Consider the following 24,630-nt stretch of genomic DNA (forward strand, 5'->3'; position numbering starts at 1 on the left):
TGACTTACTAGAATGGACATTTGACTTTACATCTTCATTCTTTGTATGTTATTGAAGAGTCATTAAGAGGAGTGTCACTTGGGTTACTCTTACAGATGTTTATCAATCTGAGTGTCACCAAGTAGCTGCCTTAATTGCAATAGAATCATTCTACTAAAGGCTAACCAGTTAGCTCTCTGAGGATGTAGAACCATGAGATAACTAGAATTGACTAACAATAAGTTCCACCTAGTAAGTAACGAAAGGCAGACAAAAATGAATTTTATGGCATATTTTTTATAAAATGCTTTTAACAAATGCTCACAAGTCATGTGATAGTCTATTTGAATGACTTTTTGAATGAAAATGTGAGAAGTTTTAACAGTTTCAATGAGGTATAATTCCCACAAAATAAATTGCATGTATTTAAAATGTAAATTTGGATACATTTTGAATATTTATGTTCTTATGAAATAACAATAGGATAGTGAACATATTCACCTAAAAATGTCCTCATGTCTGTTTGTACCTTCACTTATGTTCCTAACTCTCCCCCACCAGGCAATCATTAATCTGCTTGTTGCACTCTAGATTACTCAGCATTTTAGAATTTCATCTAAATGAGATTATACAGTACATACTCTTATTTGTCTGGTTTCTTTTAAGCAGAATAATTATTTGGAGATTTGTCCATATTGTTTTCATAGTATATTAATAGTTCATTCCTTTTTATTGTGAAGCAGTAGTCCATTGTATGGATTTATCATGGTTTGTTTTCTATTCATGTGTTAATGGACATTGAGTGCCAGTACTTGCCTATTACAGATAAAGCTGTGATGAGCATTTGTGTCTTTCCATGGATACATATTTTTAAAACTCTTGGGTTGAGGGGTCTGGGTGGCTCAGTAGATTGAGCAACTGACTCTTGATTTTGGCTCAGGTCATGATCCCAGGGTCTGAGATCAAGCTGCACATGTGGCTCTGTGCTCAGGGTGCTCAGAATATCCTGCTTGAGACTCTCTCTCTTCCTCTCCCTCTGGCCCTCCCCACCATGCTCTCTCCGTTTCTTTCTCTCTCTCTTTCTCAAATAAATAAATATTTTTAAAAATATAAATAAATACATAAATAAATTTAGGGTAAATACCTAAAAGTGAAATGACTGGAACCTATGGCAGATGTGTGCTTAACTTTCTAAAAAACTACCAAACTGTTTTTAAGAGTGGTTATACCATTTTTCCATTCCTAGTTTTAGAGATTTGAACTCCACATATATATTGAGAAAGGTTGAAGTACATGATAGTGTTTGTGGAAATCATCTTTTATTTTGATGTGTACATCTGTGAAATCCTAAGGAGTAAGAGAGAAAGAAGAATTCACTTTTCATAGCCATCTGTCACAAAATACTATCTCTTTTGATATAATCATATTAAATGAATATCCTTATTGTTACTGTTTGATGTTTTGTGGACATTGATGGAGTTAGTCAAGAGCTGGATTAGTAAGAAACCAAAAAAATCAATAATTAGGATTTCCTTTGAAATTTCTAACTTTAATCATTTTCAGTGATCTAAATAATCTAATAAAATCTCTTGCCTCCATTGCTACTTTTCAGGAAAGAATTAAGAATGGGATTGACTTTTACCAGTTTCTAATCTGGATTTTATAGTCTCAGTACATTGATAGATAGATAGATGCTTCTAATCCAGTGAATTATAACATTTTATTTCAATTTACAAATAAATTATCCTATATAGTGGAACTTGAGAATGCATTCAGGGGCTTCAACCTCATTAATTATTTCATACATTCAGTCCTAGTAAGCTTTGGCCATTGTATTATGGCTTTCTTAAGACCATTCATTTTTTCAATTAATATTTATTTTTGCGTATTGGCACATACCAGATGATACCTGATCCATCTTTGCATTTCTCAGGGTGCAGTGATTGCACACAGGTGCCAGCCCACAAATACTTGTTAATTAATAGGTGAATAACTGTTAGCAAAAATTCTATATCTTTCATTGAAATAGGACTAAAATCCCACCTACTGATTTGAACCTATAAGCCTTTGCCATAGCCACAGCTTAAGGCCTTATTGTTTTTTAAAGATTTTGTTGCTCAGGCAACAAGATTTCTCCATGCCTGCTTGCATCTTGTTGCCAAGGCAACGGGGTATAGTTAGCAGGTTGGTATGAGGCATCGGATGTTTGCAGTATTGAAGATGCCTGTGGTTCACAACTTCTTTGATAAATCAGGGTATGCATAATTGTATTCAAGGATGTGATCTGACTCTAGTTTTTGAGTCACATCAAAGGTGAATGTGGATGTTTGAGATTATCCAGCATCATATATGTAACCAAAAAGACCTTTGTGTAACCTCAGGACCTACAGATCTTGCCTCCTTTCAGCAGAAGTTTGGCTTATTTTGACCTGTGGGTATTCTCTACTTCACCTTTTCATAACCCACATCTAGTTTTACTTAAATTAAATTAAATAACTACTGCTTGATCACTACTTGCCAGAATCAACCTAGACTATCTGCCTATGTCACAATCAAGCAGTCTTACAGAAATAATTTGTTATCAGTAAGACTGCTTTATTCCTTTTCTGTGCAAGTTGTAAACTTATGTGGCTAATTGCTTGTTTGTTTCTAGCTGTTATTGGAGTAGGAGTGGAGAGCCACAGGGGCACTATTCTCCTTTCCTGGAGTGACATCATCTCTGTTAACATTATTGATAGGTGACAGGAGAACTCAACCCTGCATAATGCTGTTCTTTCACACAGGACATGTTTATGAATGTCGCTACTTGAAAGAGATTTCCAAGAAGTAAAGTGCTAGTTAGCTCAGATGGTGTGATTACCATAGCCTCAGAAGGCATTGTTTTAATACAGTAAGTCATCCCTTTCATTTCATAATGTTAAATATTTCTCCTTTTTTACCAACATCAGCTAGTACTAATACATTTCGCAACTGAACTAAATTATGTAATGCACCTCCCATACATGTGAAAATATTTCCTTGATTCAGAGTATATTCAAAAGAATTTTACAAGATATAAAATTCTAGAACTCTGTCTCCCTCATGGCCGGGACTCCTCTGACACAATAATTATCCAAATAATTTACCCTGCATTCAGTGAAAAGTTGATTTAAAAAATTGCAAAGCCTAATACTTTCAGTCTTCACCTTACCTATAATTGGTTTGGGGTGGAAATTGTAGGCTAACACCCAAATCCATTTCAGTTTCTGCTTTGGCTTATAAAATCTGGATGAAATCATCCCAGATCTAAAGAGAGTTGGAAGGGATGACCTTTCAAAATCCTTTGAAACCTTCCATTCCCCTGAAATTCTGTTTCATCAGCCTGAAGTTCTATTAATTACTTCCCATTTCAAAAGTTTCAGAGGACACAAGCTTCATTATATGAAGCCTTTTCACCAGGAAACATTTCTGGAATGTTCTCTTTATGTTAAATTATTTCTGTTTTCCAGCTTATGCAATCATGAGAAACTATCTTTTGCAGCCATAATGCTCTATTGGACATAAACACTCAATCCAGTTCAGTCTAGAGGCAGACTTCCCTCAGGCTCTGCATAATTTCAATCTTTTGTCCCATCTGTGGCCCCAGCATTCATATAGTTAACTGCTGTCACTTCTGGCTACAATGAGTCTGTTCTATTTGGAAATTTCAGATGACTATTCTTTCTTAGGATCCAGGATATAATCTCCAGAGAAATTAACAGTTTTTCTTCCATACCTCTACAAGCTTGTAAATTCCAAGGCTAGGGACTATTTCTTTTCACCACCTTTTCTCTATTGTCTGGCATAGTTTCTCCACATAGTAGGCCCTTAATAAATATTGTTTGAATGAATGTGTGATGGTTAGGTTAAAGATCCCCTAAAGTTCATTCAAGAGGAATTTAGAATTATATTAAGGAGTAGCAAAGTTGGCAGCAGCTCAGCATTGTCAGGATAGTCTGTTTCATGTACATCTCTAGCCCATTTTTTAATTCGTAAAAATGTTTGAAATTTTGGATTCTCCAGGACACCTGGAATAGTCATCTATTTAATTCGGCATATGAGTGGTTATCAGCTATCAAAAGTACCTATAACCTTAGGAGTAAAAGATCTCCATGAGTTACATTATAATTCACCATTTAAGATATAAGATAGGCCAAGAGTTATTGCAGGCTTAGCAGCTATGTGGCATGACCGTTAGCCTCGGTCATAATGTTTATGAAGACAGTGACCAACATCTTCCAGAGAAGAGGTTGGCATGCACTATTGAATATGGAGTTCACTGGCCACATGTGAATCTTGAACAGTTGAAATGAAATGTAGCTAGCGTGACTGAGGAAAGACTTGTTTAATTTCATTTTACTATTGATTTAAATATGAAACAATGTCAAATATCTCATTAGTTTTTATAGTTAGTGCCTGCTGAAATGATAATATTTTCGATATATTTGGTTAAATAAAATATGTTCTTAAAATTAACATCACTTTTTTGGTTCTACTTTTTAAAAATATGGCTCCCAGAAAATTTAAACATATGTTCGTGGTGTGCATTATATTTTTGTTGGACAGTGCTAGACCTGACTAGAAGGCTAAGGCACAGGGTTACTCACTTCCATGTGCTGTGATTTATCAGTGTAAGCAAGGATATGAGGTGCTAGAACAGATGTTCTGCTCCTCGGCTCAGCCAGGAGGCATTCTGCCCATATGTGGATACTACTGAGATTATGAACCCCTTTGAACTTTCTGAGGGCAAGAGTTACCTGTTGTCTTTCCTGTAAACATGGCCCTTATCCCAGAACTAGGGAGAGTGTATTAACTATATAAGACTGGCAAATTCCACTGACTTGAGAACTTGGACTGGGAAAGGGACAGAGAAAATAATGGGATCAGGAGATAGCTGGCTTGGGGGGTAGTTAGGAGGAGTGGAAGAGGATAGGGAAGGAACTTACCATTGGATGCAAAGATTTTGGTATTATTCTAGAACTCTAGTTGGGCAGTGGATAAATGAGTACCAGTTTTTAGAGTTGGGCAGTGGGCAAATGAGTGCCAGTTTTGTTTTGCTTCATAACTTGGGTATGTGTTGCATTTATGTATCAAGAATTCTATGCTTAAAATGAAAATGTTAGGTTGAGAGATTTATTAGCCATGTTTATTTGTATTTAAGTTCCTCCCTTCATTCCTATTCAGCAGATACCTATCACGTGCCTTGAATGTAGGAGATGAGATGTTCAGTATGTTTTTGTTGGACTGAAATTTGCATTAAATTTTGTTGCATTCAATTTAATATAGTTCTTATAACTTGTCACGGCACAGATGTTTCTTATTTCATTCTAAAATAACTATTAAGAAATTTGCTTGAGATAACAGTGGAAAGAACAAAGTTGAACGTATTTACAGCTGGCCCTGATAGGCTGTAAGGCCACCTCCATGGGGTGGAAGGCTCTGAGAACAAAAATGTAAAATGATCAGGAAGTCTGGAATCTTAGGGCAAGGCAAACAAGTAATGTTAATAACACTGGAAACTTAAGGAAATATGTCATCCTCTTAAATGCAAAAGTCATTTCATAGAAAGAGTTATAATTTCTTTCTTAAGACAACAGGAACAAAACATAGAAAAACACTACATGCAAAATTTTAAACATATTTTTACAGGCTTATTTTATTTATATTAAAGAGAGAGAGAGTTGGGTGGTGGGGCAGAGGAAGAAGGAAAGAGAGAATCTCAAGCAGACTCCCTGCTGAGCACAGAGTCTGAGGCAAGGCTTGATGTCATGACCGTGAGATCATGACCTGAGCAAAAAAGTCAGATGCTCAACTGACTGAGCCACCCACGTGCCCTTAAACACTTATTTTTTAAAAGATTTATTTATTTATTTATTTATTTATTTATTTATTTATTTATTTATTTATTTATTTTAGAGAGAGAGAGAGCACAAGCAGGGGGAAGGGGTAGAAGGAGAGGGAGAGAATCTTCTGCAGACTCCCCACTGAGCATGGAGCTGGACTTGGGGCTTGATCTCATGACCCCAAGTCATGACCTTAGCTGAAATCAAGAGTTGGGTGCTTAACTGACTGAGCTCCCCATGTACCTCTAAATACTTACTTTTAATATAACATCATCATTTTGATTTTAAGTATAATAAGAAAATTCCCAAAACGCTAAAATATAGGCTCTTAATCATTCTTAGAGCTTTTATAAAGCACTGTGATGAGACAGGGTTTTTCCATGTGCCTATGGAATGCGAGGTCCGTTGTGGGTTTGAATGCATTTATTTTCTTCTTTATTAAGCTATTCAGAGCATCTGGAGGGAAGATAATCTTTTTTAAAATTTTTATATTTAAACCATAGAAGATATAGGCTTTTAGTCAATGTTAGTCAAATCCAAGTTGAGTAAGTCCTCTAACAGCCTCTAATTCTCTTTTCAGGGACTTCACTGGTGGAGTTGGATCCAGACCAAGACCAGGTAATTCTGTGTTGGCAGTAACAAATTCACACATGCCTCTCTGATATGCAGTGTGATTTATGTTACAGTTTCATATCTTTCCCCCTTTTATTTCTTCAGCTTTGCTGCCTCTTGACCTGCTTCTGAAAGTACCACCCCTCATGCTCAGGGCCCACATTAAGGAGCTAGAGGCCGAGTTAGTGACGGGGTGGCAGTCCCATAGCCTTCCCGCTGTGATTCTTCGCAATCTCAAAGATCATGGTAGTACTTATTAGATCAAGTTGATGTCAAGCATACAATGGGCGAACACAGAATTATAGTTGGGCCTGAAATGTCTGAATGATGCTTGGGAGGTAATTTTAATACAAACAGCAGGAGAATTTCATTTTGTTTGTCAACCGTTATTAGTTTGGCAATTTAACAGTATCAAAATGCTTTCTGTGTTCACTTATTTGATTGAAATATTATAGGCTGTTTTTCTAAAATTTACATTTCTGCTTTTTTTTATTTTTATTTTTATTTCTTTTTTTTTTTACATTTCTGCTTTGGTGGGGATGTTAACCAGTTAAATTATTTGTGCTTAAAATGCATACCTACTAGCAAAAAAAAAATGGTAACTTTTATGTTTATATTTTGTGTGTGTTTTTAGAGAGAGAGAAGGGGGCAGGGGGAGGAGCAGAGGGAAAGGAAGAGAGAGAGAATCTTAGTCAGACTCCACACTTAGCCTGGAACCTAACACAGGGCTCAGTCTCATACCCTGAAATCATGACCTGAACCAAAATCAAGAGTTGGACACTTAACCGACTGATCCACCCAGGTGCTCTATATTCATTTTTCTATAAGCTTTATATAAACCTATAACCTATAGGTTAACCTATAGGTTCTATAACTTATATAATATGAGGGAGTTAAGTTTATCTTGGTCCATCTCCTTTATTATGACACAGATAGTACTTTTTGGTTATTTCTATTTGTATTTGATTAAAACAATATGATATCACATTGTTTTTCTAATAATTTAAAAATTATGGGTTCTTAAAACATAAAAGTTTATAGTAATGGTTTGGTGAAAAACAGAGTGTGCTAGTTAATGTTGCAAATTTCTATTGAAGAGGACCAAAGTACAACAGTAATAGTTAAACTGTTAGCTAAACCTGGACAATTCAGGGAAAAAGTATGGTGATTGTGCTTTTAACATATGTGTGAATATATGACTCTTCGGTATATAGTTCTATTTTACTATTTTGATTAATTTGCAATATTGCTCAATGCTGTTTTCATTTTGGCTTCCTTAATTCATATTCTTTTGTAGAGTTAACACCTATGGTGAACATAAGCGATGTGAATTGATTTACTATAAGATTAGTCCGTGTCTTCGTATTTATTAAATTTGCTTTGGAAGAGTTACTGACAGTCTGGGGCCATTTATACCCTCATAGATGCAATAAGGTGGTTTTGTTATTAAGATGTCCATAGCTATCATGCTGACCATGCTGTTTGGCATAAGGTGAGTTCATACATAACATAATCATGAAGCTAAAATGGTTGTTAATTGATTTTATAATAGCAAGGACAGAAGAACGTATTTATGTAAACAACTCACAGCTCTGTTGTGATGCATAATAGGAATTTCTTTTCCTAAAGGGCATGTTGAATTAGCCCAGTTTAAGACTTATTTTATGTCCATAAAATTTGTCTGATCTCTTGACCTTTAAACAAACTAACTGCATTATAGCACAGTTTACATATATTTCTTAGACTTAGTTTGTTAGAGCATTCAATTTTTAAAAATATCTGGCAGATATTATAGAATATTCTAGGGGATCCCTGGGTGGCGCAGCGGTTTGGCGCCTGCCTTTGGCCCAGGGCGCGATCCTGGAGACCCGGGATCGAATCCCACATCGGGCTCCCGGTGCATGGAGCCTGCTTCTCCCTCTGCCTGTGTCTCTGCTTCTCTCTCTCTCTCTGACTATCATAAAAAAAAAAATAAAAAAAAAAAAGAATATTCTATAATGTTGTCAGTGAGTGCTGACATGCACCCATAAGGGAGCTATGTTTCTACTAATATTGTAGACACATTAGTGCATAGGAGAACATTTGGGTTGGTACTTATGGGTTATTCTGCTGTTGAATAAAATAAATCTTTATTTTTATCCATCTTAGTGCAAAATTACTTTTCTGCTTAATACAGAAGTCATACTTTTTAAAGTGTGGTGGCTAAGTTTGGACTATTGTTACTTTATCAAATCACAAACAGCTGGAACCAGGCTATCCACTTAGCTTACCTCATCTGCAAATCATGCTGCATTCCAGTTGTTACCTCTGTGTCTCTAGCCTAACTAAGAAAATGAAAAGGTGACATTAATAGAGCTCTCCAACAATAGGGAAACAAGTTTGGACCAATGTGTCATGAGACACTATTAGTCTGGGCAGTTGTAACTTATATCTTGAATATTTGTTACTCAGAATAGGTAAAGCACTGAAATGTGTAGATGATTATTTTTCTACAAGCATCCTATATTAATGTATTTTAATTTATTTGACATTTGATTTCACTTTTTTGGATCAAAATGAACATTATGTATAACCAACAGCCACAGCCTTGTATTGTCTAAATATTCCGGAAAAAAATTATCAGGGAGGGAAGAATTTTGTTAAAACCTGGATGTGTTCCCAGGGCCATAACTGGAATGTAAACATCATTTTCCATATGCTATGGCAGAAAATACGGTGAGAGCTATGATTTTAGAGTACCAAGTGGCTATATTGTAATATGATTTTCTCTATCTGGTACTCCTAATGTGAACTTCTAGGTTCATACTGTGGTGATGCAGCAGTACTTAATGCACCTCCAAACTCCTGTAGAACTGTAAACTATGGAACCATTTCAAGTTAACACTATTAAATTCCTTCTGTTCTGTCTTTTGATACTAACTAGATTAGGTAAAGAATTTATTTTATGCCTATTTTATACATATGATGTATCCATATACAGATACATGCACTTCTTCACTAACAGAAATGAAAACTTAGGAACTTCTATCTTGTATGGATGAAGCTATTAACACTAACATGGACTGAATGAACGAATGCTCATTTTTAACATGCTAAATATTTTACCTCTATTTCTTAATTTTGATCACTGATGATTTACCATTGTACAAGTTTGACCATATCTGAGTATCATCTGTACTACTATTTTCCTAATATAGGTTTCCTTAATTTGACTCACTTCCTCAACTTAAATTTAGTTAAAGGAGAGTTTATATTATTGCTACAAATGGGAAACCAATATAGAATCACTTGCCAAAAATAGATGGCAATTATAAAATGAAGTATAAGCAAAACAATATTATTAAATTCTAAGTGGATATTATTATCTACTTATCCTAAGGTCTTTTCTTTGTTATGAAAGAATATTAGTTACTATTTGAGAATTGGGGATGACACACTTGCTCTATACTAATTTACTCTGTGATATAATCAATAGAAAGAAAAGAGAATTGGGAAAGTTTTATATCCAATCTACTTACTATGTAAGGTTATGCTATATTAAGTACCCCATTTCTTCGGAGACTTCAGTTGCTTAAAAATAATTGGCTGGTTCTGTTGTGTGTCCATCTAACAACTGGATGTTTTGAAGGCAGAAAATATGTGGTGTTTTATCTAAAAAACAACAACAACAACAAAAAACAAGTCTTTCCTCTTGAAGTAGGAGACATGGTACCACATATTTGTGGAAACTAAATCATACCAAAACATATTATGAGAAATGTATCCTTTGTTGAGTACACAGAGTACATTTTAATTATATGTATGCCATTAGCATGGGTCAAATGTGAATTTTGGGGAACATCAATCAAACCCAAATTTAAAGTGCAAATGTAATGTCGACCTAGAGTATGGCCTAATTTGACTGGATTAACACTGTCATTTCCCTCTCCCTTGCTAACTTTTCCATTTCTCAGCATCAAACAGCCAAGCACTGAGCTGATAGATGGGAATTCATATGTTCTGCATTTTGAATAGAAATTGTCGCTTCATGATTTCTGTTCTTAATTATGCTTTCTTACTAGATGACTGAGAAGCTATTTTTATATTTAAGACTTTTGTTCATAAAGGTCAGATCTAAATAAAGTAGTCAGTGTTTCATCCAAGTATTCCAGAGAGCATGGCTTAATATTCCAGTCCTTGTCATGAGCAACCTTCAGTAGCTTACTTTCAAGTTAGTTATTGACATAAAGCAATTAATACTAAATTTTACAATTGCCAAAGTGACTTGGAGTACATGCCTTCTCTTGTTTTGTTGCATGGCAATTGCATGGTTATCCTATAACAAAAGTGCTCACTGGATTTTAATCAAATTTCTTATAATACTAGTCTATACCATGTAATTTGGCATATAATTATATACTTTCTTATATTGTTTGTTGAGATTTGGATATATTGGTTAGATTTCCCAACCAAATTGTAAGCATCTCTATATAGTTTACATATATCTTGAGTACTTCCTCTGAGGTCAGGCCCCTAAAAACTATTTACTAAGTAGCCAATACAGACTACCACTGTATAAACCATTGTTTATCCTTGCTATTGAGAGCAACTGCATAAGTCATCTTATGATTATGTAAAAAATAGGGAACAGTGATATTTTAATGTTAGATTTAAGACTGGGGAAGGGGTGGGATACAACAAATTTTTTACCAGTGGTGATTTGCTTCCTAATTCTTCCTGCCAAGGGAAACAGGTCCCAGGTGAATGCTGCCTAGAGATGTAGATTCTTTTCACGTTTTTGTAAGATAATGTCTTTCCAAAGAGATACTCAGTCTCACAGATGTTATTGATGGTTCCAATCCAAGATCATAATTCGCAAATTGCAAATTGGCTGTTAAATGTTAGCTCACAACCCTTCCCTGGGTTTTTTTGCCCTGATAGAAAGGCTAAGTGGAAGGAGGGGAAGAAAGCAACACCACCCTCTGGTTGGAAGAAAGGGAGGTCAATGTGGCTTGGATGGATCCTGACAGTGTACAAAATAATTGAATCAATGGAGAAAGGCTAAGCTCTCAAATTCCAAACTGTTTTTAGTAATACTTTTTAAACTTTTTTTTTTTTATTTTTATTTATTTATGATAGTCACACAGAGAGAGAGAGAGAGGCAGAGACACAGGCAGAGGGAGAAGCAGGCTCCATGCACCGGGAGCCCGACGTGGGATTCGATCCCGGGTCTCCAGGATCGCGCCCTGGGCCAAAGGCAGGCGCTACACCGCTGCGCCACCCAGGGTTCCCTAGTAATACTTTTTAATGGAATTTAAAAATAGTTTCAGAGTGTTTACAATCCCCTTTGAATTACTGTCATGTAGTAATTTGAATATTAAAGAGTGTGACAATTGGAGCCAATATTAATGAGAAAGAGGCAAGAGACCTCTTTATTCTGGCCTACCCAACCACCTGCCCTCTCATATATCTTATACTTCACCAATTTTTTAAAATTAATTAATTTAAGAGAGAGCACGTGGTGGGAGGGCCAGAGAGAAAATCTTGAAGCAGACTCCCTGTTGAGCATGGAGCCCAAAGCAGAGCTCCATTACAGGACCATGAGATCATGACCTGAGCCAAAATCAAGAATCAGTTGTTTAACCAACTGAGTCATCCAGACATCCTATAGAACTCACCCCTTCTTCATTGATATTCCTCAGTATGGATTCCAGATTATTTGGGGCATTTCAGAGAGGGTGTTATTTTTTAAAAAAATTTATATAATTATTTATTGTTTTCTACTGTATTGGAAGGCAAAAGCACAATTCTTCTTAAAGTTATTCTTTGGCAAGTGTCCTAGTTTTATTTAACCCATTATTGATGGAACAAGATGGAGAATAAAAGAGCTGGTTCCGAGAGCATTTGAAGAACAGGAATTTAGTATAGTTAGTCAAGAAAAGCTGAAATAACATTGTTAAATTGAGCATTAGACTGGTGAAATAAAACTATATGTTTTTTGGGATCCCTGGGTGGCGCAGCGGTTTGGCGCCTGCCTTTGGCCCAAGGTGTGATCCTGGAGACCCGGGATCAAATCCCATGTCAGGCTCCCGGTGCATGGAGCCTGCTTCTCCCTCTGCCTGTGTCTCTGCCTCTCTCTCTCTCTCTGTATGACTATCACAAATAAATTAAAAAAAAAAAACTATATGTTTTTGTGGTTTACCTCTATCAGTCCATAAAGGCAGATCAGTGTATCAATTTCTGCGGTCAGGAACACCACAGCCTATATACTGCCTGTACTTTTGTTGGTGTGGATTTTTAGTTAGATATCCTGGGACATTACCCAATAGTATTAGCCTGGGATCAAATGGAGTTATTAGAAAATGCTTCAGCATGATGTCAGAGAATTAAGCAATAATAATTTTACCATGACTGGGATAAATTCTTCTTGTTCAGGTAATTGAATGGGGGTTGGTATGCCATCTTCTCTTTCTGTGCTGTTTTGTTTTGTTCTTTAGTTTGACTAGTCTTTGCATCCATGGTGCTGAACATAGTGTGTTTTTGTATCACAATATTTTCTTCTTGAGAATTCTGGGTTACATCAAATTTGACTTTTTAAAAAAAATATTCCCTCTAGGAGGAATAAAGGGAGCAAGCATGACTTGCATAGTCATTGTAGCATAGTGAAAGAAATAACTAAATCAGTGGAGAAAAGTCAGGTTGTACAGACTAGACCAAATGCATATGCTATTTTTAGGCTATAAATTCAGCAATAAACATCTAACTTTTCATATTTTCCCAAAATTAAACTTAATTTTTATGTTGAGCCCCCATTCCTCATATCAGAAGACAATCAATTACCTTAAATGTAAATTTTAATGTACTGATGATTTCTCTGTCAGATTAAAATCAAACAAACTGAGAATTGGTCTTTTCTCTGTTCTTCTTTCCTGAGTGGTATTTTTGGCATTGTGTTTGAGGCTTTAATTTAAGACTGCCTGTGCTGGTATCCAATCTGATTATTGAGTATGGTTATCCTTCCACATTGGCATCCAAAAAAGGTAGTGGAACAGCACAACCTGACTTCCAGTTCCCAGTCCACAGTTCCATCTGTGACCATGAGTGAAAGCAAGACTTCTATAGGGCAAACTCTCTCATTTTGTCAGCTCACCATCTCAGGGGCCTGAAACAGTTCCCACCTCTGGGAACTCAGAAGGAGTTCCTGAATTCCTTGAGTTCCAGAACTCAAATATACCTTCCGTCACATCAAATCCATGTCTTATTCTCCATGGTCTTCTCAAATCTAGCTTTTGCATCGAATCTCTATCCCCTGTGGTTTTCTGGGTGAACTTTTCAGGAACCCTTGTGAGTGCAATATCCTTTGTTGAACTTCTTCTGGTGCCTCCTATGCTACTGGCCTTAGAGGTGGATTGTTGAACGTTTGTAGATCTGAACTACAATTCAGTTATTTTATTTCATTTTAGAAAAGTGAAGGAAAGAGGTAAGAGTAAAGCTTCACTATACTAAAATTTGAAAGGTTGTATTGTCTTTCAATGGGGTATTTGGTCAAATACAGACAAGCCAATATATGTTTTGGCCCCATTCATAGTGTAAAAGTATTCTTTGCTTCTTCAGGGAGTTCCTGCCCAAAACATTCTCTTCTGCAGTTGTTCAAAAAGTCCTGACTCTTAGCAAAGCGAATTCAGAAAAATAGGAGGTTATACTATATCTTGGTCAACTTGAAGAATACAGGGTAATCCATCTTTTGTTAAAATTGTAGTAATTACCAGTTTCAGAACTTGTGTTGTGAATTGTAGTTTCAGTAGACTGGATGTATAGCATAAATCAAGTCTCAAACCACCAGGAAAGGGCCTCTAACTTGGCCATTATGATGTGCCATGAAATAAAAAAGCAGAGTATACTGTACAAAGACCTATGCTTCCAGTTTATTAGATATAGATGCTTTCCAAAAATATTTAATCCATTAAACATTCAAAGGCCTGGGTAGAACATCATGTTAAAAATAGTTACCCTTTTAAGAAGAGAGATAGTATTTGAGGCCTGGGAAGGAGTATAAATATTATTTTATGTTTGAGGTAACCAAAGGAATTGTCCTAGCGATGAGTCAGGAAGAGAAGTGGGAGCCCTCAACTCCTGTCTAGACTGAGTCAGTGTGGTGTTTTCGGACCTGCCTTGTTTCATGGTCCAACTGTCACCTGCTCTGTGATCTTGTTGGACAGTTTCCTTAATCTTACCCTCTTTTTTTAGAAAAAAAGATTTATTTATTTTGGAGAGAGATCATGAGGGAAGGGGCAGAGGGGAGAGGAAGAAAGAGAATCTCAAGCAGCCTCTGCACTGAGCATGGAGCCTAATACAGGACTCAATCTCACGAGCCAAAATCAAGAGTCAGAAGCCCAACTGACTGTGCCACCCAAATGCCCCAATCTTACTCTCTTTATCTGTAAGATGAGATAAGAACAATTGCCCTTCACAAGTTGTTGAGGACTAGATGAAACTAAATATGTAAAACTGTTCCCAGTGTCTGCCCCACATTCATGCTAAAAAAGCACTGATCTTCCTCTATGTCCTCCAACGTACCATCCCAGGGGTGGAGGGTGGGGATTGCTCTTTAGGGTCATGCTAACCAGAGTAAGATAGCAAATATTACTTGTTAAAATTTCTGATACCTTTAAATAAATTATTTTTATGAGGAATTTTGTGACTTCCTTCTAAGTTTTAAAATTAAATCCACGAATTAAGTTCACTATTATAATAAAACTATAAAATGAAATTAAAATTGAATCAATTTTAAACCTGGATTTAAATTTTAATGGGACCAAATATTGCCTGTCTTTTTCAGGAGGAACTACTTAGATACAAATCATAGGCATACTATATATGACTGACATTGAAATATAATCAGCTTCTGTCTTTTTTTTAAAGAGAAAATTATTTTAATAAAAATAGGACAAAATTATCAACATAAATGTGTGTTGCAGTTTTTGGTGAAAAGATAGGAAGCATATGCTAATCTGAAAGATTTATTGAGAGAGAATGCTTTAAAACTCAGAATGGTTTGGCTAACATTTGCCACAACTTGAAAGTTAATCAATATTTAAATAAACAGGAGCACCTGGGTGGCTCAGTGGTTGAGCGTCTGCCTTCGTCTCAGAGTGTGTGATCTTGGGGTCGCAGGATGGAGTCCTGCATCAGGTTCCCCACAGGGAGCCTGCTTCTCCCTTTGCCTGTGTCTCTGCCTCTCCCTCTGTGTCTCTCATGAATAAATACATAAAATCTTTAAAAATTTAAATAAACAATAAAAAATTTAGAAACAACATCTATTTGAATTTTTATCACTTTTGTTTTCTTAAAATTATTAAGGCCTAAATAAACATAAATCTGATATGAGGATATATAAAAACTTGTGAGCATTTGATCAGATAGAAAAGGGGGAATAATGGTTCTCATACCCAGGATTAGCTGAAGTAGTTCAGGAAATCAAGGGGGTTTGTAAGTGGTACAGCCAGTATACAAAACTATCCTTCCCAGTCTCAGATTTCCTTTTTTCCCCCAGTCCTAACTCATGAGATTACTCACATCTCAGTAATCCTGCCAGAACACCCCAGGATTAGTGCTGAACTAGTCATGGGATTTTACGTGTCTTTCCATTTTACGGTAGCAGCAAATATCTGAGAGCCTGTTCTGGTGGTACCTAAGACTGAAAATTACCTTTAGTCTAGATGATAGGGATAGAAAATATCCTTTAAATTGAAAAGAAGTAACAGATTAGATAAAAGTACTCTTAACATATATAATATAATGAAATCATTAGTATTCATATCAAATAAAGAACATTTACAAATCAATAAGAAAAAGAAGCATGGGATACAAACAGGAAATTCACCCAAGAAGTACAATAGCCTCACCAGCATTTAGATAAACACAACATAAAACAAAGATTGGCAAAATTGAATAGTTTGATAATAGATAGTGTTGATTAAGGTGTAGAAAAATGGATTCTCTTTTCGTCAGAGTGCAAACTGATTCAGCTACTTAAATGTATATTTGTTGAGAGATCCCTGGGTGGCTCAGCCGTTTGGCGCCTGCCTTTGGCCCAGGATGCGATCCTGGAGTCCCGGGATCGAGTCCCGCATCGGGCTCCCGGCATGGAGCCTGCTTCTCCCTCCTCCTGTGTCTCTGCCTCTCTCTCTCTCTCTCTCTCTCTCTCTCTCTGTCTATCATAAATAAATACATAAATCTTAAAAAAAATAAAATTAATTAATTAAATAAATATATATATATTTGTTGAAAAAAAGAAATATATATATCTGAGGGCCTAGCTATTTGATTTCTTCTTATGTACCCTAAGAGATCTTTTATACTTATGCACAATGAGACATATGCATGTATGCTAACTGCAGCATCATTTATAATCATGAGACACTGAAAGCAAATTCAATTCCCTTTGAAACAGAAGTGGCTAAGTTACTATGATGCATGCCGAACATGTAGTACTCTTTAATAGTGGTTATAAAAATTGGTTAGAACAGTGTGTGTTGATAAAAAAGAATCTCCATGACAGACTTGGTCAAAAAGAAAACAAAAAATTGTAGCACCAACCTTATGATGTGTCACCACTTATTTGAAAAAAGAGAAAGAAAGCAAGCATGAAGTAAGACTATAGATTTTCTACAATAGTAGCTTTCAAACTCTTCTGGAAATGACCCTCAACAAGGAACATATTTTACATCACAACTGAGTGGACCCTTACTATATGCAGTCACTCTGAATTTTTTCTATCCTCTTCCATATCATTCTATGTTATTCCATTCCATTTTTTAAAATATGGGTCATGACCCATAAAACTGCTTTCAGGATTCAACCACCATTTGAAAAATACTGTATTGAAAGTATACAGTTATGTATGTAAATGGGTAGAAAGGTGACTGGAAGGCAACACTCCAAAGTGATATCAGAGGTTACTTCTGGGGAGGCTCTGAGGGGTGTTGGTTCCAGGGAGCCTCAAGCCCCTTCTGTAATACCGGGGTTGTTTGCTTGTTTTACAATGGGCATATGTAATTAAACATTTTTAAATTTATTTTTTAGAAAGTGAACAATCAAAACTATTTCTAAAAGTTAAAGATTTACTGGAGCTGAGAGAGTAGTGGTCAAGAGATCTTAAGACAATGTCAAGTTACTTTGCATAATTGAGTAGTTCAGAAGACAGGCATTCTAGCTAACTATCTCTGTTTTTGTGTTTAGGGCCACAGATGAGCACATTCTTGTGGCAAGGTAGAGTCAAACCCGTGTGATATCCCACTCAAAATGTCATTACAATTTAAGAACTCTCTGCCACAGTGTTAGATTTTAACTTGTTATCTATGAATATTAAGTCCACGTATCAAAAACATAAAGTAGTCAACATAAAGGTGATCAAAAAAATCAAACCTACCAGTTTCAGAAAATATGAACTTAATGTTCTTGTAGCAGCAGCATCTTGGCCACATTACATGGTCTGTAGTTTTTGGTATGGGTCTAGAAAAACAAATCGTTACATTTTAAGAATCATTTCTACAGGAAATACCATTGCAGAAAATTTGACATGTGTAAACTTGGTCATCTCTGCAGGCTGGAGCAGATACCTCCAGAATTCTGTTTTCTATTTTAGAGCTACCTTAATTCTTTGATTTATCTTCACATTTTTACCCTAAGGGTAATTTATTAAGCATCATCTTAATGGTTAAGTAATTGATGCTTAAATGAAGTTAGATACAGTGCCTAGGGGAGATAGATCCTTTACATTTCAAACATTTAAACAATGTATTGAATGCAGATAAACTAGAATTGGATTATTTTTATGTGAATTTCTCAACTAACTCAGTAAAAATTACCATAAACAAATATTTCTCTAAACATCATATTTGTTTTCTTTTTTTGTGTTTGTATCCTAAATATCAATGTTCACATGCTTAAAACAGGTTGAATCTTTTAATGACCACATTAAATTTCCTGTTTAAATATTTTGAAAACAATTTTTATGGTAAAATATGTAATCTTTCTCAGAAAGCATTTATATAAGAATCATTTTTTCAAAATTTTACCTGTTGCGAAAGCAAAGATTATATTCACATTTAATTTCATATAGGCTCAAGGTAGTATGGAGGGAAGAAGAGGAACTTTGGAGCTTTTCTTTTTGCAAAAAGCATGCTAAAGGTCACACGGAGGAAGGGCAAGAGCTAAGAAACTGGAGGAGGTGGGGAGAATTCTATCAATCCACATGTCTGAAGTCTCTCTTCCATTTTCTCCAGTGTGTATCTGAGGGTGAGAAGAGTCAGAGGTGGCCTGGTGGCTAATCTAGAGGTGAAGGCCATTTCTTTAAAGAGTTTTATAATTCCTCAAATTTAAGAATGAACTACTTAAGGCTCTGACACGTGAAGGTGGGGAAGCAGTTCATGTGCAGTTTGATACCAAACCATCTTCAAATGGTGAAAAGTGGTGTGGCTGTATGATACAAACTCTGGATAAGTTATAAATGTATCTTATTTAGACCTGGAGGAAAATCCAGGTGAAAATTTGTAATAATCAAAGGTTACAATAACTATCATATCCTTGATTGTTACAAATTATACTTTTTTTGATTTTTGGCTTTTGTTTGTTTCTGTTTTTGTTTTTTGCTCTGGAAGATTGACTATTTAGCATTTGTATTAGTAGTTTTAATAAAATTAGTTTTAAAATATGATATTAAGAACATAATGACTTTAAATTTTAGAAGCCTGATAGCTTCTAAACTGCACATAGCTTTTCAAAGACCATAGTATCCAAAGCATCACTGACTCCTGGTGACAGCCTCATGTAATTACAGGCAAAATTTTCAAGAATCTTTTAAATGTTATAAAAGGCGACATTGTTATTTTACTTAGAAGTCTTATGAGTAAAGGGAAGAAATTGTCCATTCCGTATTGTAAAATATTGAAGTGTTACAGGGTCTCTGCATATTATCTCATTGGTAGGATAAGGATCTTAGCTTAATTTTTTTTTCAGAATTTTACCCCATTTTTTCAGTAATACTACTTTCGAAAGAGAAAACCAGGATCTTGACTAACTGCAGAATTTATCATCCGCAGCATCTGCAGGGATTGCTGTGTCCCAGAGGAAAGTACGACAGATCAGTGATCCTATTCAGCAGATCTTAATTCAGCTGCACAAAATCATCTATATCACCCAGGTCAGTGTGCTAGTTTTTTATTTACATTTCATCTTAAGTACAAATTTGATACTAATACTGTTGAAAAACTACTTTGTGGAACTTTCAATTGGAGTGAATGCTAATTTTTATCCCCTCCAACTACATATATTTGAGAGCATTTTGGCTTAGCAGCAGGGATAGAAAGATTGTTGGATAAAAAAAGCAAATAAGGCAGGTTTCCCCTATGACTCCTAACCTACTCTTTCATTGTCAGTATCCCACAAAAAATAAACTTCAACATAAATGGCCCTTCAATGTAGGAGTGAAAGTGGAAACAGGGCTGAGTTCTGAATAGCATTACTACAGGGAAGAAAGGAAAGTAGCGCCTGCTCACTAATCCTGAGGATTCTAGGTTAAAACTAGAATACCTCAGAGAAATGAAAACACAAGGTCCAAGATTATTAAAACTCCTTATTTAAAGTGCCTTAAATCTCAGTAACTCTTAGGCACTGGGGGAACAATCACTGTTAGAAAATGGCTATTAATTATTTACAGAAATCTGTCTAATGATGAGCAACTTGAATGTTCATTTACCAAAGTTGACCAAAGTCTTATTGTTAATAAGAAAATAAATTTTTGTAGATGAAGTGTAAGCATTTGGACAAGAAACTAAAGAGTATTCTGGAGCTTAAGATTGCATGTCTTATGTAGTTCATTCATTCATTCATTTGACATATAATTATTAGGTGCCTACTATTAGGTGCTATTGCTCTATGCACTTGAGACATATCAAAGAGCAAGTCATATAAACAGTTCCTCAGTCTAAGATCCAGAGGGCCATTCTGATGAGCCCATCAGTTGCCAGTTGTGGCAATTCCAATTATACATTCGAGTACTAGAGAGAAATACCACCAGGTCAGTGGACCAACTGGGCCCACTGTAAGTCATACTGGGGAAATACATTTAACCTCCCCCTCCAAAGCAAACAAACAAACAAAAAATACATGTTGATTAGTTTACCACAGTGACTCTAGTAATTGATGCCAGTTTATAACCAGTGTCCAGTCTTCTCTGAAAGCCTGTGCATTTCTTTCTCCCCAGTGTACAGTCACTCTAACAAATGGCTGCAAGTCTCTTTGGGAAAGGTTTGTAAGAAAATTTATAGTGTATACTTACAGCAGTGTTTCTCTGGACCCTTCCTAAAAAGGTCCCAGCTTTCCCACTCATTAAGGGCTTTGGTTCTTTGAATTGACCGAGGTCTAGAAACTGTATGAGAGGCTATGACTCTCCACTATGGCAACAGCAACTCAGGTCTTTTTTTTTTTTTTTTGTCTATCTTTTTTTTTGTCTTTCTTTTCGGTTATTTGGATTAAAGAATACTCTAGTAAACTGACCATCTGTTTCCTTCCAAGGAACACTCTAGTCAGTTAACCACCACCAGAGATCTCTGTGCCAAGGCATTCTAATTAACAGTACATCTCTCTTACCCTTTATGTAAGTGCTCCCAACTTGTCATTGTGACAAAGTTGTCACTTGGCTTTTGTTTGAGACCACATCATCCCCATCGGAATCATATACTTTCAGTGTTGTACCTGGTCTACAAAGGGAAGCAACCACAGAAGTTATTTTAAGGATGCTGGTGCACCCCTATCTAATGTATTTCTCAGTGCCTTAGTGAGAGGAGTAGCTTGCTGAACGTAATTGAGGAGTGAGTGTGCAGGTCATACACGGTAAATCCACCCCAGCATGCCTGTCTGTCTCCCCAAGCTTTTGAATTCCCTCTTCCACATACCAGGGAAGCTCTGGCATTTTGTCCTCATTAAATGTAGGCACCATTGAGTTCAAGTAGTAAGACACCAACCAATTAAGCAGTTACCTTCAGCTGCACGACTAACATGAAATCTGAACTCCAGTAAGAGCACCTGTGTGAATGAATTCAGCCTAATCTAGGGCTACAGTTTACCCTTCTTGGCCTAAAACCCTTAGCATCTACTACACATGTTCTCTGGGTTGCTGCTAATATATAATAGCAAAGTCTTGCACTTCTTTGGATGGATAAGCTATTTCCTTCTGGGTCATAGTGTATACCAATTCCCCGGAATCATATTGAGATATGACCCTAGGAATGGACTTGACTCTCATTGTTGTGGGCCTTATGAGGAATAGGCATTCCTTTTTAAGATATCACTCCTCATCTGTCTCAGATAAGGGTGGTGTAGAGTTTTCAAGCAAAGGAAAGCTTGACTTCTCAGACACGGAGTGACAAGCTACTTCTGCTGGCAATGATACCTCCGAGTGACTTGAAGTTCAAGATTGTTGGTTTTATCTGGATCCAGCAAAATATTCCTATTTCAAGTTTTAGGATCCTATTCTTTTCTCTAAATTTCACATGAGAAACTTAGCACAGTATACATTCAGCTGACATTGTAATTTAGAAACTGCCCAATTAAATTTGCATTTGATTATCAGCTGTATCAGTGCTGTGGTAGCAAGAAATAACAGGTTTTTAGGGCTATCATGTAATCTCTCTGGGCCTTAGACTATGACTTGAACTGAAAGTTAAAGGACCAAGCTTCATACTGTCTAGCAGCCACGTTTGGCAGCCACTTGAGCTTCCAGGGCACTTGCTTCAGTTGGTTCTTTATCATGATGATACCCTAATTAGTTGTGATGCCACTGCATGCCATGGGTTATCTGCATCCTATGTCCTATGGCAAAACTCAGCACTGGACTCAGTTCCAAGGGCACAATCCAACCAATTTCCAAATCTGTCCTTTTTCCAGGACCTTCCTCGGACCAACTGTATCAGTGAGGGTCCAGTTAGGAGACAGAAACCACACGGTAATTTCAACAGGGAAGATTTAATATAAAGAATTGTTGAAAAATTATTAATAATAACAGGGTATTATTTAAAAAGGAGAGGGAAAGATATCTAAAGAATATAGGAAGAGCATATAAGGAAGTCATTACTTACAGGCCTGAAGCACAGCACCCAAGAAAGGAACAAAATAGAAGAGGACAACCCTATCCTGGGCTGAGGTCCATACCTCATTGGAAGGATCAGAGAAATCCACTGAGGTGCTGTGCTAGAGAAACTTGTAGGGAAGTCTTCCTCAGGGGATTAGGGCAAGTCATCCATGGTGAGGTATCGTGCTGTGGAACTCACTGGAAATCTGCACATCAGGCTTAGGCCAAGAAATGCCCTCTCTGGGACCAGAGGAGACTGCCCACTGGTTGGTGCTGCACCATGGAACATTCTGGGAAGCTGCATGCAAGATTGGTGCCACTGAAGTTGTCTGGGGGTGAGCACAATTTGGGGGTCCCCATTGCAGCTGACCACTCAGTGCTGCAGAAAGGAAGCAAGACAGGAGCATCACTGGAACCAGACAAGCACCACCCTCCTCCAGCAACCCTCCAGCACTCTCTACTGACAGAGCTGAACATCCTGGCAAAGGAGAAATTCCAGTGTCACATACAAGGCACCGAAGGGTGGATTTGGAACTGAGAGGCTGCTAGTAGCAGCCGGCACACTTAGCCTGGGGGCTATGCAAGGGCTCCCTTCTTTGGGATTGACTCAGCCCTGATTTTCTCACTGCTTCCCCTTTGGCTTCCCCTAGCCTGGCTCTCTTCTATCACATTTTTCCCTAAATCAGGCAGGCATTCTCTTCAGTCACCCTGCAGGCTAGCCTTTTGAGACTCAAGAATCTGAAATGGATTACTTTTTCCTCCATTTTCTGCTGTCAACCTTCCCCTTAGGCAATCACACAGAATTGTCTACCTGATTAAATGAAAGAGGGTGTCAGGGTGCATGGCAATATGAGGGGGATATAGAAAATTGGTTAATAAGACATAAGCTGCCATATCTCTATTGAGTAAGTGCATTTCCATTTAAATGCTGATGTAGAAATATGAGGAGGCATTCTTAACTTTTGTGTTATGGAAATAACCTTAAATAGCGTATTGGTTACTTCAATGCTTAAACTACTAAATTGAGAGAAAATAGACTTTGAAATTTAAATACAGTTTCCATATGCCTGTCTTGCTAATTTTTATATAATAAAAAAACTTTTTAATGGATGTATTCCATTTCTTTATTGGATTTCAAAGTATGTTAAAGCAAGAATGAAATGATGATAAAATCTTATTATTATGCTCTCACACTGCCAGCATAAAAAATGATTTCATATTTTTTGGCAAGATGGTATTCCATGCTACAAGTTCAGACATAACCACTGTGGTTTTTAAAATGTATTTCCAGAATACTTGAAAGTTTATGACATTGCAAATAGTAAGGAATATTTCCCCTCTGGGGAACTTTAAATTACAATGCTAACCCAAGTCAATGCCTTTCAAATAAAGGAGATAAAACAAGTCCAAACATTATACTCTTATATTTGCTATAGGTTGACGACCAAGATCAGTTCTCTGTGTCTGCTAATTACAAAGGAAAACTGATGAAAGTAAATCTGAATAAACAACACACAAACAAACATCTTTTCTTGTCTGCATGTTTATATCCAAGTCAAACTCCCTTGCAGACTTATGCTGTGACAGCTACCCTGAATCGCAGGGCCAGATCCCTCCTGACAACCGCAGATAACCTTACAGGAGAAATTGCTTACTTTTGGCCGGTGGTGGCCTCTCTATCCAGTTTCCATGGAGACAGATCTTGGAAATCATATAAAAGCAACTATTTTAAAGGCAGGATGTTAAAATCCTTATGCCGTCCTCATTGATTTGACATCTGTTTTTATCAAAACTGAGATTGTAATCTTAAGACAGCCAGCTGAGAATGAAATCAGTGGTTCATTTCCATTGCTGGAAACTAAAATCCATCTTTGGGCACATAAGGTGACTGATGTACATATGTTGCCTTTTAGTACAAATCTTTGTATGTGATTGCTTAGGTAAGACCTACACAGCCAACTTAAGCTTTGGATTTAATTCTGTACATAGGATTTGATTGCTTTTTTAAAGAAAGGCTTTCTTTTTTTTTTAAGATTTGTATTTATTTATTCATGAGAGACACAGAAA

At 36.5% G+C, this 24,630-nt stretch overlaps 1 protein-coding gene across 10 annotated transcripts in view; it reads left to right on the forward strand.

Annotated features, from left to right (window-relative positions):
- Positions 1 to 24,630, forward strand: part of NEK10 (NIMA related kinase 10) — a 230,932-nt gene that overhangs the window by 172,394 nt on the left and 33,908 nt on the right. For 6 of the 10 annotated variants that reach the window (XM_041734495.1, XM_041734497.1, XM_041734496.1 and 3 more), the window contains 3 exons: positions 6,421 to 6,458; positions 6,558 to 6,698; positions 19,535 to 19,635. In XM_041734495.1, coding sequence (XP_041590429.1) covers positions 6,421 to 6,458; positions 6,558 to 6,698; positions 19,535 to 19,635 — 280 coding nt within the window. Of the gene's footprint in view, positions 1 to 6,420; positions 6,459 to 6,557; positions 6,699 to 17,672; positions 17,703 to 19,534; positions 19,636 to 24,630 lie in introns of all 10 variants that reach the window. The other 4 variants (XM_041734498.1, XM_041734499.1, XM_041734504.1 and 1 more) reach the window with 3 other exon arrangements.

This window comes from Vulpes lagopus, chromosome 19 (genome assembly GCF_018345385.1).
Source record: "Vulpes lagopus strain Blue_001 chromosome 19, ASM1834538v1, whole genome shotgun sequence".
In the NCBI taxonomy this organism is placed as follows: domain Eukaryota; kingdom Metazoa; phylum Chordata; class Mammalia; order Carnivora; family Canidae; genus Vulpes; species Vulpes lagopus.